Source organism: Candoia aspera, chromosome 13, assembly GCF_035149785.1.
Source record: "Candoia aspera isolate rCanAsp1 chromosome 13, rCanAsp1.hap2, whole genome shotgun sequence".
Lineage (NCBI taxonomy): Eukaryota > Metazoa > Chordata > Lepidosauria > Squamata > Boidae > Candoia > Candoia aspera.
In genome coordinates this window covers 1,247,178-1,260,963 of record NC_086165.1, presented here as the reverse complement: position 1 = coordinate 1,260,963, position 13,786 = coordinate 1,247,178, and the positions used below count along the sequence as shown (strand labels likewise).

At 45.0% G+C, this 13,786-nt stretch overlaps 1 protein-coding gene across 1 annotated transcript in view; it reads right to left on the bottom strand.

Moving 5' to 3' along the window:
- Positions 1-8,698: 8,698 nt before the first annotated feature.
- The window catches only part of VPS13C (vacuolar protein sorting 13 homolog C), a 67,956-nt gene continuing 62,868 nt past the window's right edge, over positions 8,699-13,786 (bottom strand). Inside the window, exons 83-86 of the mRNA XM_063313993.1 lie at positions 12,921-13,012; positions 12,162-12,285; positions 11,277-11,366; positions 8,699-10,273 (exon numbers count right to left, since the gene is read on the bottom strand). Of these exons, the coding sequence (XP_063170063.1) occupies positions 10,178-10,273; positions 11,277-11,366; positions 12,162-12,285; positions 12,921-13,012 (402 nt within the window). The 3' untranslated portion in view covers positions 8,699-10,177. The remainder of the gene's footprint in view (positions 10,274-11,276; positions 11,367-12,161; positions 12,286-12,920; positions 13,013-13,786) is intronic.

Genomic DNA, 13,786 nt, shown 5'->3' with positions numbered 1-13,786 from the left:
TTGAATAGAGAGTAGAAGCCCAAACCGCAGGGAAATTCTTAAGTCAGCAGATGCAGCACAGAGTGGTCCAAAAAGGGGTCTCCACAGCCCCACTTATGGGGCACCTGCTTTGCTGCAGAATTTTAAACCTGGGAATCGCCATGAAAAAAAAGAATGAACAGGCCACCAGAAATACTTCTGCCTAGACAGCCACTTCCCATCAGAGTTCAAGCACAGTAAGAGATGGAGGAACTAATCTAAAGTTGTTTTGGTTTTTTAACAGTTTGAAGTATGAGCCCACCAGGACATCCCGGAGCTGTTTAGACTGGGAAGTCAAAAAACAATTTCCATGCCATTGCCAAGAAAACTGCATGGTTGTGAAATCAGCAGAAGTCAAACTCAACTTGAAGTTTTTAACCTTGGCATGCATAAAGTCTAAGTTCACCCATGAAGAACAGCAGATGGAAAATGATGAAAATGACCTTCTGCCAAAAAGCTACCACCAATCATTGCACAGAATAATGGCCGTGTTGATTTGGGATTGTGGAAGTTGCCACCTAATGCCCTGGGAGGGCACCAAATTGAAGCAGCTCTTCCAGGTGAGCTATATTAACCTGGTAAATAGCAGCTCTAATCTGGATGCCAACACATACACTGGCACTTTTCATTCCAATGGTAGTCAAGTTCTTAGAAAACAGAGACTGTGCTTGGAAAGTCTTCAGGGAGCAATTTAATCACCCCAGGGAGACCTGGCAGCCTAAAATTAGGCTACAAGATGTTTTTAGATCTCTCTGTTGAAACTCTGAGCTGTAGCAATCCCCTCCTGGTCTGAAAGGCTCATCATGATGGTTCCCTCATCCAACCAACAGCCGGAGTCCTGGAGCACACGCAATGTGGGAAGGATGCAGGGATACAGCTTCAGCATTGAGAAAGTCTGTGTTGTTGGAGATTCTTGGCTTGTTTGCAGACTCTGACAAAATGTTCCCAGAGTAGAACAGGAAGGCCTAGCTTCAGGACAGGAATTACTCTAACCAAAACAAGAACTTATACCTACGTATTTCCCTGAGCGTCCTTCTTGCAAGCCGGTTCCCCAAAGAGGCATTTCCCCTTTTTCTTTTTTCCTCTCTTGGTCTCCAGATATTCTGGATGGGTACCATTGCAATGGCTCTTCCTAACAGAAATGCATAGCTTGCATCTAAGACTGCCTTTTTCTAGAACAGAAAGATGTCTTCTGAAGTTTATTAAAAGCAACGATGCTTTTGGCATGAAACCAGAAATGTTACGATGCATAAAACACCCCCCAAATCACCCCAAAGTATGATTCTTAATTATTCTCCGATGTTCACAGCCCTGATTGGGGCTGTGAACTCTGTCACTGACTAAAACAGGCATTGCCAATCCGACATCACTGATAATTTGTGATCTTTAACAGCAAAAGATGGCAGAAACACTGTAATCGATTGGGTGTCTCCTTGCAGCTTTGTGTGTGCTTTTGTGTGAAACAAAGAGCTTCTGGTTTAGAAAAGTCTGCAGAGATAGAAGTTGGAGTCATCCCTTCGCACAGAGGAACTGCGTGTCTATCCTGCAACCACCAAGAAACACCTGTTCAGCTCTTCCGTCAACAGGTTGCAACCCTTGATGCAATTATAGCTACCTAAAGTGAAGAAAACCTGGCATGAGGTTATACATCACTCAAGGCAAGCACAGGTGGATGGAACCGTAGGCCAGCTCGAAAAGCAAAGATTTATGTTTGGTCAAAAGAAAAAACCGAAGAATAACCGATCAGGTGTTGCGGCCCCAAAGCAAGTGGAGCAGCTGTTCCTACTGGGATGGGACGGTCAGCCGAGGCAGGCTGGAAAGAGCCACCACAAGGCCATCTGCTGACCTGAGGACTTTGCTCCTTCCAGCAACAGCAGACCAGCCTCTACAAGTGCAAGCAGCCCCTGAGCGAAGGATGAAGGTGAAACCAAGTTCAGGCAGAATAACCTGCTCTCAGTTCCTGCTCAAAAGCATGTGCGGATCAAATGTTACCATCCCAGGATGAATTTCTCAGGACCAGGCTTTGCTGAGGGAAGATTACTGACCAGAGACGATCAGTGTGGAGAGTCAGTGATGCTTTCTTGAGCTAGACTTAATTCCAGCATCTTCCAGAACACTCATTTTGTGTTTTTCGCCATTTTCCTCCAACATGGGGATCATGTGGCTCAGCTCCAATCGCAGAAACTTTGGCGTTGTCCCAGATAGCTGGAGCCGGTGCCAATGGCCACACAGCTCACGCGGACACACAGAGTCCCTGCGACGATGCTTTAACATCCTCTCTCTTGTGGGCCTTCAGCAGAAGAGTGAGGAGGAGGAGATAGGGAAAGCCTCTTCCTTGCCCAGTATAATAATTAAGTTGGTTCTTTGCATACTGCTTTAGCTAGTCGGTGTGGAAAAGTCAATGCTCCATTATAATTGCAGCCATGTTCTGTGCAGTCCCAGCCGAACGCTTCCATCAGCTGACTTCAAGGCACCGGGTCCTACAAACCACAGCCGTGGAGCCCAACTTTCCCACTGCTTAGATTTTCTCCGAAGAGTTAATACCTAAGCAACTGACCCCATTGGCCTTGAAGCCTCCCAGCAGCTAACCCTTTGGCCCACGGCGGCTACCGAGCACCGCCTGTGGTCCATCTCTTCCTAAGGATCAAATTTCACCTTATGTATGGAATGAAAGCTGAGGAGAGTGACTTCAAGGCCACTTCCAAGAGGATTTGAACCCAATTCTCTCCGCCATGTGTGAACGAAATCCATTTTTATCCCCTTAACAAAGCCAGGTTCCATTCACTAAATTCAGTTTCGGAGCAACTTTTGGTTGATGACAGATTTGAGTCATTTGTAGAATAAATGTCAGTAAGTGAATAATCTTTGGCTAAAGGCAAAGCCGGGGGCACTCAGAAATGCTGATCATGCTGTTGAGGGGAAGAACTTTTGCAGCATATTTTGGAGAAGGATACTGTGCTTGAAGATCATATAATATTTACTCACCACACTCCATTTTAAGCTTGTTTACCTGACTATGTTTTAATCAATTGGCCCATTATCTTAATGATTTGCCTACTACTTTTTCCCCCGAATTCTTTTCTTAGTTTAACAGGCAAAAGAGTTTGGCCTCAGAACTTGAGAGGGCATGGAGGTGTTGCACCCAGCACTGAGTTCTGTGCCCCTTCCTTCTCGAGAAGCTGCCACGGAAAAGAGGGCAAGGCAAGGTTTTCCCAAAGACCGTGCTGTGGGCCAGTCATCCTAGAGGGAAAAGAATGAAACATAAACTTAAAGGAAGTTCTAGCTCACTTACCAGTGGGGTTGAAATTTCGAGCAAACCTGCGCAAATAAAAATGAACGGTTGCCAGTCCGTCCATTCACAGAAGCTCAACGATCGGGTTGTGCCATGAATCGCTCACTGGCCTGGGCTAAAAGTACCCCAAACGCCATGTTTTCCTGCATAGATTTGCAGTTTTGGCAGCTACGAAAGAGGGCAGGTGTATCTTTGCAGGGCCCTTCAACTGCCGTGTACTTTCTCTGTTGAAACATGGACCTTTCAGGCAGAAACTAAGAATGCCTTGGCAGGACTTACACACCATGCTAGCCTGGAACACAGTCAGCCTGGCTCGGGGTTAGCGCTCAGTTGCCACGGCTGCAACCCAGGGTCCATGGCGGGAACGTGTGACTGGAGGGCTCCGCCAAGCTGTGCACAGCACGTAAAGGGCCCCAATCCCAAAGTGGGGAGGGGCCACTGTTAGGGAGGATGATTGGCAGTTTGAAGTACAGTTGCCCAGCAAGGCCACAAACTGCCCCAGCACAAAAGAATAAAAATAAACGAGGGTCCTTCGAAGAGCCATTAAAAGGATGCTGGTGGTCTGGACGAAGTTCTTGGGCCCGCACGTTTTGCACCCCTGCTTTATGGTTTAGCACAGCCTTTCTCAATTTTTTGACCCTGGAGGAAAACCTTGAAATATTTTTCGGTCCTCACATTCAGGCTCCAACATAGGCCAGAGGTTACAAAATTATCATATTCATTTCATGGGTAGGCCTGTCTATATGCATTAACCGTGTTCTTAAACTAAAAATAGAATGAAACTTACCTCTTTAATGAGAAGTTGCCTGGATTTGAAATAATTTTTTAAATGAATCGTGATCTCCCAGGAAACCCCTAGAGACCTCTTGCGGACCTTAGGGCTCCACAGAACCCTGGTTGAAAAAACCTTGGTCTAGCATGTTGGGGGAGCTCAGCCAACTGTTTCACCAATTAACCGTGGTTAAACCACAGTTTAACCTCAGCAGCAAAATAACTTGTTCCTGTCCATGTAGCTTTTTGCTGCCCTAAGTGAAGCTCTTGTTCCCTTCTCACCCATCTTTGTATGCCTTGAAAACTTCACTCCAGTTTTGTTAAGTTTTGGAGTTGCTGAAGGGCTCTGTAGGATGATGCAGGAAGCTAGTTTCCTGCATCGTCCTACAGAGCCCTTCAGCAATTCCAAAAAAGCACAACTCTCAACCTGAGCTGAAAGCCGATCACTTAATACTCTGCTCTCCCCAAGCAAAGGTCAGGGAACTTAATTTGCCCACCATGGATGGGAGGATGGATGCAGAGATGGCCCTGTTTCGACTTGAACCCTAGGTCTGGAGGGGACAACACACTTCAAAGAGGATCTGCAGTTTATTAAACTCTCTTCTCGGGATTAATGGACAGCTCGCAGCCGTAAAACTGCCAACCCATCACATTTCCCAGGCAATTCACTGTATGAGGGAGAAGTTTAAAAATAAGTCCACAGAAAGCGCTCTTTCTTCTATGAGAGAAATTCACATAAGAAGCTTAACTGTGTTCTTCAGCTCAGAAAGCGTTCGCTGGGCATTCCTCTCCCCCTGACAGCTGCATAAAGTCCCAGACTAGAGAGATTTACTCACACTGCCAGCAGGCAACGATACAGCGTGGCTCAGAAGTCATTTCCAACATTGCAAAGTTAAGAAAAAGGCTGGCGCACAAAACGTTATGGCAAATGCAATGCATCAATAGCAAGTTTGGAGAAGTTAAAACAGCCCTTTCCAACGAAGGAGGGAGCAGGGCCTTCTGAGTTTTAGCCCAACATTACCCCTTTGGCCTCCTTCGCAAAAGAAAGGTTTGCCCAGAATTTCGTTCCTGAAAAATGACAGCTTGCAATGGTTCACTTTTACACAGAATCTTACAAAACTTTAATACTTTTTAATTGACTGCTTTTGACATGTTTATTGTTTTTTTTAATTTTTTTGCTGTACGCGGCCCAGAATCACTTCTTGTGAGATGGGCGGCCATATAAATTTGATAAAATTAAGTAAGTAAGTAAATAAATAAATAAATAAAACCACCCATGCTCAGAGCAGGAAACTTAAAAAAACCCAGCAAACATTGTTGGCCTAGGGACAAGAGAGAGACAGAAATCCCAGCCTTTCTACTCTCAAGCTGGCCCAAGAAAAGCACCATCTGCTTCAATGGTCATGGAATGGGATCTGTGAGAAAAAAGACCTTAATTGCACATGCACAGGAGAGGAAGCACATTCTGAGGACAGGGCCAAAATACGAAGAATAAGAGCAACCAATAATAAATATCTTATTAGGAGTTAAAGTCTTCCCTTCCCATCACAAGTGTGACCGCCCTGTCTTCTCGAGCTGCAGGGACAAGCAGATGCCATCTGCAGTCTGGGAACATGATTGATCCTCCTGGGGTCACCAAGAGGGACTAATAAAAATGTATTGCCTTTGAGGCAGGAGAAGATCAAAGCAAAGTGGGCCCACAGGAGGATATTATGCTCCCTGATCTGCCCCTCGCCTCCAGTTGGTGAGATAAACAATGGCAAGTACCAGCTGCCATTGATCACTAGCTGAAGCTGGAGAAGAGATCTTTAATCATTGTCTCGTTGAGAAGAATCCAAAAATTAAGATGGATACCAAGGTGTCACAGGTGGAGAGACAAGTATAACAGTCATTAAAACTTGGGCGTTCCAGCAGACCACGGGCTAGGCACCCAGGTTCTTTTCTTTCTCCTTGCCATTATGAAGGTCTGGGCTTTGCTGCCTTGTTAGATGTGCTCCATAACTAAGTTACATCCTTCGGCTTTTAACTGTTGAGAGCACCCTCCGGTCTTCCCTCACATGAACCATTTTTTGGCTAGTTTAGCAAATGACAATTGGATATTGTTTTCCTCAAAGCCCAAAACTGAAAAGAGAAGCCTAATCCTCATTTTTTAAATTCTGTAATAGCCAAACAGCAGGTCAAATCACAGTGTTGAGAGATGGAAGCTTGGGAGATGGAAACCGGTGGTGGCATGCAGTTTTCAGAAGTGAGCAACAGAATCACCACTGAATATAAACAGGTTCACGTGCCCCAACAGTCTTGAAGGAACAGGATCTTTTGGTACCAACCAGAAATGTATTTAGCTATGCACTTGCTAAAATGTATGTATCACAACTTGGGTTACAATCCCTGTCCAAATGTCAAGGCTGGACATTGCAGGCCAAGTTATTTAGAACACAAGAGCTTTGTTGCAGCAGACCAAAGCCTATTGAATCCAGCATTTCATTCCCATCATGGCCAACTATATGCCAATGGGAAGTTTTTACAATGCATTTTTAATTTATGTAATGCAGCCTTTTGCATTACATACATTTTGCAACACACACAGGCACACACAAACTCTGTTTCCCCCCCACCCTCCTACATTTCCCAATATTAATTCCTGAGAGGTTTATACAGAACCTCTAAAAAAATTATGCCCGAAGTTGATGAATGGGCGACATGGCACATGCAAATAAATAAATAAATAAAATTATTAATTATCGTTCAGAAATTTCTTCAGAAAAGGATGGAAACCATCTTGACATCTAACATACAAGAGCAGATCCAACAGTTTCTATCCCTGGGTTTTAAGCAAAGACGGGGTGAAAACTTTTGAAAATATATTTTTAGTTCCGGAACTCTTCTGAAAAGGTGGGCTTGTGATTGCAGCCAGCACAACTTTAATTATGCAACGCTCTCCCAGCCTGCACCACCACCACTCCATTCAATCAAAACTGCACTGACCTGGAAGAGTACAACTTGAGGAGCCAACTCACCTACTGTACAACAAAAAGCATGCATAATGAATTACACAACTAATTACCCTCCAGCCTCTACCTGTACACTTTGGAAAGGCATGCATTCATTCTTAAGAGCTGGTGTGATGAATATTCAGCTGCCTGACCTGTTTTCCACATCCCTATGTGTAATAAAACTCAGGGTGCTAAAGCGTCTTGTGGCATTTCAAAGACTAATACGCCGGTTGCTGAAGAAGCTTGCATGGGCCCTACTCTTATCAAAGGTTATGCCATAATTTAGGTCTGTATCAACAGCTGTAACACAGCTAACAGTAATATGGTGTCTTTTGCCCCTTTTCCCTGGTAGAGTGCTCAGGTTACATGTCAATGCAAACATACAAAATCCTTTTTTAAAAAAAACACCACTCACTGCATAATGGTGTCATCATTTGGTCCTGTGGTACTTTGCATTTCATATTAAGTGAAAATCTATTTCTGCACCTGATGAAAATGCACAGAAGGTCTCCAGGCTGCTGCACCAGAATTCAAGACTCATTTTTCGAGACACCGTGGTCTCATGCCACTGTCTCTGAATATTTATGAACATTTTAGACATGAAGAGGCCTTCAAGAACAGTTTCTACGAAGGAGTAGCTGGCTCAGACATTAGTGCAGTCATACCAAGCATCCAAATGCATTTTACAAACCATTTTGGGCCTTCTTGTCCATGGCCAATTGTACCTGTTCAGCTGTCCTGAATGAGGTCACCTGGTTTCTGCACTGGCATCAATCCAATTATGCAGCTTTGTTGGTGAAGACAGTTGTGGTCATGTTGTTTCAAAAATCCTATTCTTCAAACACCAAATGCCTTCACGTTTATCCATCTCAGTCTTCCACTTTCAGCAGTAGCCACTGGGAAAGCATAGAGATGGGCATTTCTTTTAACTGTACAAAAGAGTGTACAATTTAGTTGGCTACCATGGCTAATAGTCATTATGTGCCTATCCCTCTTAAATCATTTTTAAAGCTATTTACAAACAAAAATAGATACCCAAGTTACCAGGATTCATTTATTTTTAATTTGCTTACCAACTTAGCAAATTCTATCATCTTACTGCTAATCAAATTCATCAGGAGAGTCCAAGATCTGTTTAATAAAAATAAAATCTATCTCCATCTAGTTACACCAATTGTTTCCCCCTCCTTCCTTAAAAAACTTGCATTTTTGTACAATCACTAAGTTTGGTTCAATAATAAACAAATTATTTTGCAGCCTTTAAACTCGCCAAACAACGAAGGCCCTGGAAGAAAGCCAAACAATTCCAATATATCAATCCTAAGTGTGGCTTATTTTTAAAGTCAGCAAACCCTCTTCTGGAGAAAGCAGAGGAATGGGTATGTGAAGAAGTGAAGTTTTGTAACTATTACACATGAGCCCTGTGACTTTACACAGCTTGTTCCTGCCCTCCAATAGAAAGACTGAAGTATCAGCTGTAAAAGAAAGAAAATGCTACCATCTTGTGGAAAGCGATCAAACCCTCCTTCAGAGAGTTTGACTGATGACTCAGCTACGCACCACTTTGCAGGTGGAGTAAACTGTGCACCACAATGGACATTCATTGATTATATCACAGAAAGAGTTGCATATAAAATATGTTTATTTGGCAGTATTATATATTATATATGTAACAAAAGTAAACACAGAAAATAGTACATTTTATGTGACCACTAGCCAAACTCCCTGAATGAACAAGGTAAGTTTGAAGACTTCTACCTGTAAACTCTGACCTAGACATAATAGTTTTGGCCTTGTTTACAATTCTAAATCAGAACCTAATATTATTTTATGAATAACAGTTTGTGCTATTTATTTTTCGCCTGAGGCCATTATTATCCCCTAATTTGACTGAAACTGCTGGCACCCAAATCTGTTATCTTCTTTGCTTCAAACTCTTTGGCACTGATGGATTTATTATTAAGGGCTGTAAGTTGGACGTGCTGAAACTATCAACGTGCTAATATCGTTCGCCAGTTTTGGCCATGTTAATGTCAATGCTAGCATGTTACTAGTAACAGTGAAGGTGCTGACTAAAACGAGTGTGCAAAAAGAGAGCGTCGCCAAAAAACAAATAATCGGGCTTAGGACGTGCTGAATGTTAAGCAGAAATGCCTTCATGTATAAAGATGTGGCAGCAGAAGTACTTGATTCACCACTTTGCCTTGAAAGAGGACTCTGGCAGGAATATCCAGCGGCAAGAGCCGGAGGGGTTCCTTCTCAGAGGAGCTGCACCCCTCGGGGTGTGATCCCCAGCAAGCGCACGGGTGTTCTTGAACTGCTACCTCAAATCCGCTGGACTCGGTCTCAGGAGAGAGAGACGAGGGAGCTGACCGAACGGCATCCTGTCAGTCGGCCGGAGTAGACAAGCGTGGGCTTTAAGCCGCTGCGTTCGGGGCACGGGATGTGCCATGACCCTGAGTCAGTTCATTTTTTTAAAACTACGTATTTTTCCATATATTTTGTCACTGGAGTATCTAGTGGAAATTTTGTGCTGATCATTTCTGAAGAAAGGATTATATTCTAAGCCAAACATTCATTTCCATATCACATAAATCTAAACATGAGCAATTAACATAATTAGGCACTATTTGCTGACCAACAAGGATAAAGAACTTGTGCCCCTGATTACAACTGCACAAGTGACTCACTCCACCAGCTCCTGGACTGGGAGGAAAAATGAGTCTTCTGCGTTAAAAAAATCTATCTCCGAATAGATCGGATGGACCTTTGATCAATTTTGTTGACGTACGAAACTTACTCCAAGTGAAAACTTATTTTCTGCCAAAGGAAGCAGAAATGAATTTTGATTAATTTATTATAAGGGAAATTCAAAGCAGAAGGAATCTCAGAATTTCTTCTTCGGGGTCTTGATTGTCAAGATTTTACAGACGTACACACGCAATCAATCCAAAATCTAGATGCAGTGAGGGTGAGACCAGGGCTGGCTCAAACAGTTCCAAAGCTCGCAAGCCCAGGCCGAGAATCGTCAGACGTGCCCTGATTGTTCCCCAAAAAGACATGTTCATAAAGACCGGCTAAGCGAAGGCGTCCGTTGTCACAATCACGTCTTGGATGCACTTCTCTTCAGAGACGCTTGCTTCACCAACGTCTGCTGGTGCCTGCTGGCTTCAGCCGCGTCGATGGCTTGACACATTCTCTGTGAAGGGGAAGAACTTGGTTAGTCGTTCCTGAGCGTTGCAGGGGGAAAAACCCTTTCCTGAAAAGATGAGCAAACTTTTCTTGGAAAGATGGAAAAACTCAGGCACCAATTTGTTATTCTGGGCTGTAAACTGGACATGCTGACGCTATAAACGCAACTAATACCGTTCACCAGTTTTGGCCGTGTTGATGTCAGTGCTAGCGTGTTACTAGTAACAGTGAAGGTGCTGTCTAAAGCAAGTGTGCAAAAGGGGTAACCAACCCTGGGGGTGGCTAGCACCCTGAAGACGCTCCCTGGAAATTAAATTAAGAACTTTTTACAATTGACCCCTTGGAATATATTATTTAGTTAAGAAGATTGTTTTTATTGTATTGTTTTATTGTATTTTAACTAATATTTTATTCCTGCTTTATTGTAAACGGTCCAGAGTCGCTCTCTGAGTGAGATGGGCGGTGACTAAATTTGATATATAAATAAAATAAATAAAAAGGGAGCATCACCGAAAATCAAGCTACGGCCATTGCCGCCTTAAAGAAAGAGCAGGGGAGGCACAATCGGGCGGTGGGGGGGATGGAAACGGCCCGGGTGAGCAGCGAGCATCATTAGGAACACATGAGCAAATGCCACTGCCTTCCCCCGCGAGACCAGCGCCTCGACGCTCTCTTGCCGTTGAATGCACTGCAGCTAAGGAACTGTCAAAAGCTACCATGATACTGCCTAACAGAGGCAAGTGTCAGCCCTCGTGCACCAAAAGGGAAGGAATGTTTTTGTCCCCCTTTCCTAATTAAACAAAAATTAACCTTCCAGGTGGAGGGTAGAAAAACCCCTGCACCTGAAAATTGCTCTAGAAAGGCTAGAGACACGTTCATGTCCTAACGTCAGGCAAAACGGCACAGCACAGACGTCACCCGAGATGTGGTGAAGTAACATTTCAAAGGCAAAGGCCCAGCACTGCCATGACAGCAAGATACCAACCTCACGGTTAAGTTTAATGCTTTACCTTTGCTGCAGCTGCATCTGTGAGCCGGATTTTCTTTATTAACTCTTGCCCCGAACTCTCTTTTTTGTGGAACGGTAGCATCCCTCGGTTCTGTTAGGAATTGCACTTAAGTATTAAAAGAGGTACCAGAAAATGAATCAGAAAACATTTCTGCATTTACCCAATTTCACCTTGGAATATCTGAATACCCAAAGTTAACCCCTCTGTTATTTTTGCTGAGAGATTCTTAACGATACGTAGAAGAGAAACATGGTTATTAGGGCATACATTTTCATGAACTGCAGCCCGCTGCGTAAAAGATCACATTTTTCCCGCAATGTATTACGTTTTCGAAGATGAGAGAACAGGAAGGACTCTGCTTTGGAGAAAGATGCCTGGAACCTTAACAACTTTCCTCTGTTATCAAATCCTCACCTGAGCAGACCAAGTTCCTCATCAAGTCAGCCCATCAGATCAACCAATAACTGAGATGGAGATGTGCACAAGACAAGGAAAAAAAGCTTGGAATAAAGGTTTCGGAAATGCTCAAGTATCCCTCCTTGGGAACAACAGGAATTTAAACTGAGCCATTTGTTTGTTTGTTTGTCCGTCCATCCATCCAATTTATATCACCACCCATCTCCCCCCAAAAAAGGGTTCTTATTCTAAGCTCATAAAAGGAGGTGCAGCATTAGTCCAGGCTGAGGGCTAACTACCACTCAACGAACAAAACAAATGCTACGAGGATGACCTAAAATATATCTACCTTCTTGCGACACACTGCAGGCTTTGCTGCTGGGTCTGTATTGCTGCAGCAGCTTGTTTTGCTGATTAATAACAGCTTCAGGCTGCTAACCGTGATTGCGCATTGATCAACCTTATTACGCAGAGGTCAGACTTCCTTACCCTAACGAAGATTTGCAGGACGTTGCCGTTTGCAGTGGGCGGGCGTGTAAAATCTTCATACAAGTAATCCCAATCCGTGCTCATGTGCCCCAGGATCTCCACTTCTTTCATTAACATGACTCTCCTAGATTGGCAGAAGGGTGTTTTAGGGCTTCCCTTTCAGAAGAAACCATCAACCCACTGACAGAATGGCCAAGGCAACTGAGACCAAAAGCGTTTTGACTTGAGCACAGCGATCCCTCCTCCACCAGAGGATGAACGCAGAAAGCAAGCCCTCCCCCCGGAAGCCCCAGTCCTACTTGTGGGGAGGCTCAGCGTAATTGCAAAGCCCCCACTTTGCCTGCAACAGTTCGGGGGGTGATGCCGGCATGCGGAGTTGAGGACCACCTGGGAGAAGATGGGAAAGGCCCTTCAGCTGGCAGAAGGAAAGCTAAGCCAGCCTCTTTGCTCTCTCCCACATATAAATCGGCGACCGAAGGCCGATCCAGATGCCGACCCGCACCCAAGCGGGTGCTGGGAGGCAAGTCCCACTTTAAAACAACTTCCAGGCGTCCAGTCACCGAGAGGCGCCTTCCGCTGCTTTTCACGTAAGCTTCGGCTGAGGTCTACGCAGGCGCTCAACTTCTGCAGGGCCAAAGCTCCTCCGCCCCATTCAGTGAGACGACGAACAAAGAGCAGCACCAGCACCAGCACCTTCCGGATTAGGCTGCCTCGATCCTTGAATCCCAGGCCCCTTTGGTCTGGCCGGTCCAGCCCTACCTGCTGGTCACCATGAGGTGGGCCCTCCTGCTTCCGGGCACTGGGCAATGGTGCTGGAAACTCTCTGCCTCCAGCTTCTTGACGTGGGCATTCTGGAGCCAGAAGGGGGGGGAGTGAAAGGGCTTCAGGTTAGAGCTGCAGTGTCTGGACTCCCACACGGGGCACCACCTGCTTGCCTCGGACCGACCCCCCTCCCCAAGGCGCTGCTGACGGTCCAAGAGCCCCCTCTGGGACAAAGCCGGAGCGAACTGGAGCCCCGTGGAAACCGTTAGGAGGCCTCCACCGCCAGCCCCCTTCTGCTCAACCGGGGGCCCCTAGTTCTGACCCCACTGAGGGGGCACTTGAGGGCGAAGGGGCACCAACGGGGGGGGCGACAAAAGGCAAACAAAATACCCCCAGGCAGTTCAAAGACCAATGGAACTAAAAGAAACAGGAGATGACGCCCAGTCGGTGCCCTCCAGATGTTTAGGACAGCAGCCCCTTCCCCACTGGTTATCTTGGCTGGGGACGATGGGTGCTGAGGCTCTGTCTGCCTGAAAGGTGTCACATGATCGACCCCTGCTCTAGACAGCAGCCCTTCTCAGGGAAAGAGGCAGGGGATAAAACTACCATCCACTTTCAGAAAAGGTTCTCACAAGTTTAGGTACGAAAAGCCATTTTTTAATTCATAGCTCATAGCATTATATACACATTTTTGCAACATTACAAATTGCTGAGTGCATTTGAACACCAAGATTAAGCTGAAAATATTAACAAGAACTAGCTTTATTCTGGCAGAGGGAGAAAAAAATGTTATTGAGAAACGTAAGCGTCCTTGTCTGTTGCAAGTGAAAGCAACTACATACAGGTAGTCCTCGCTTAGCGAC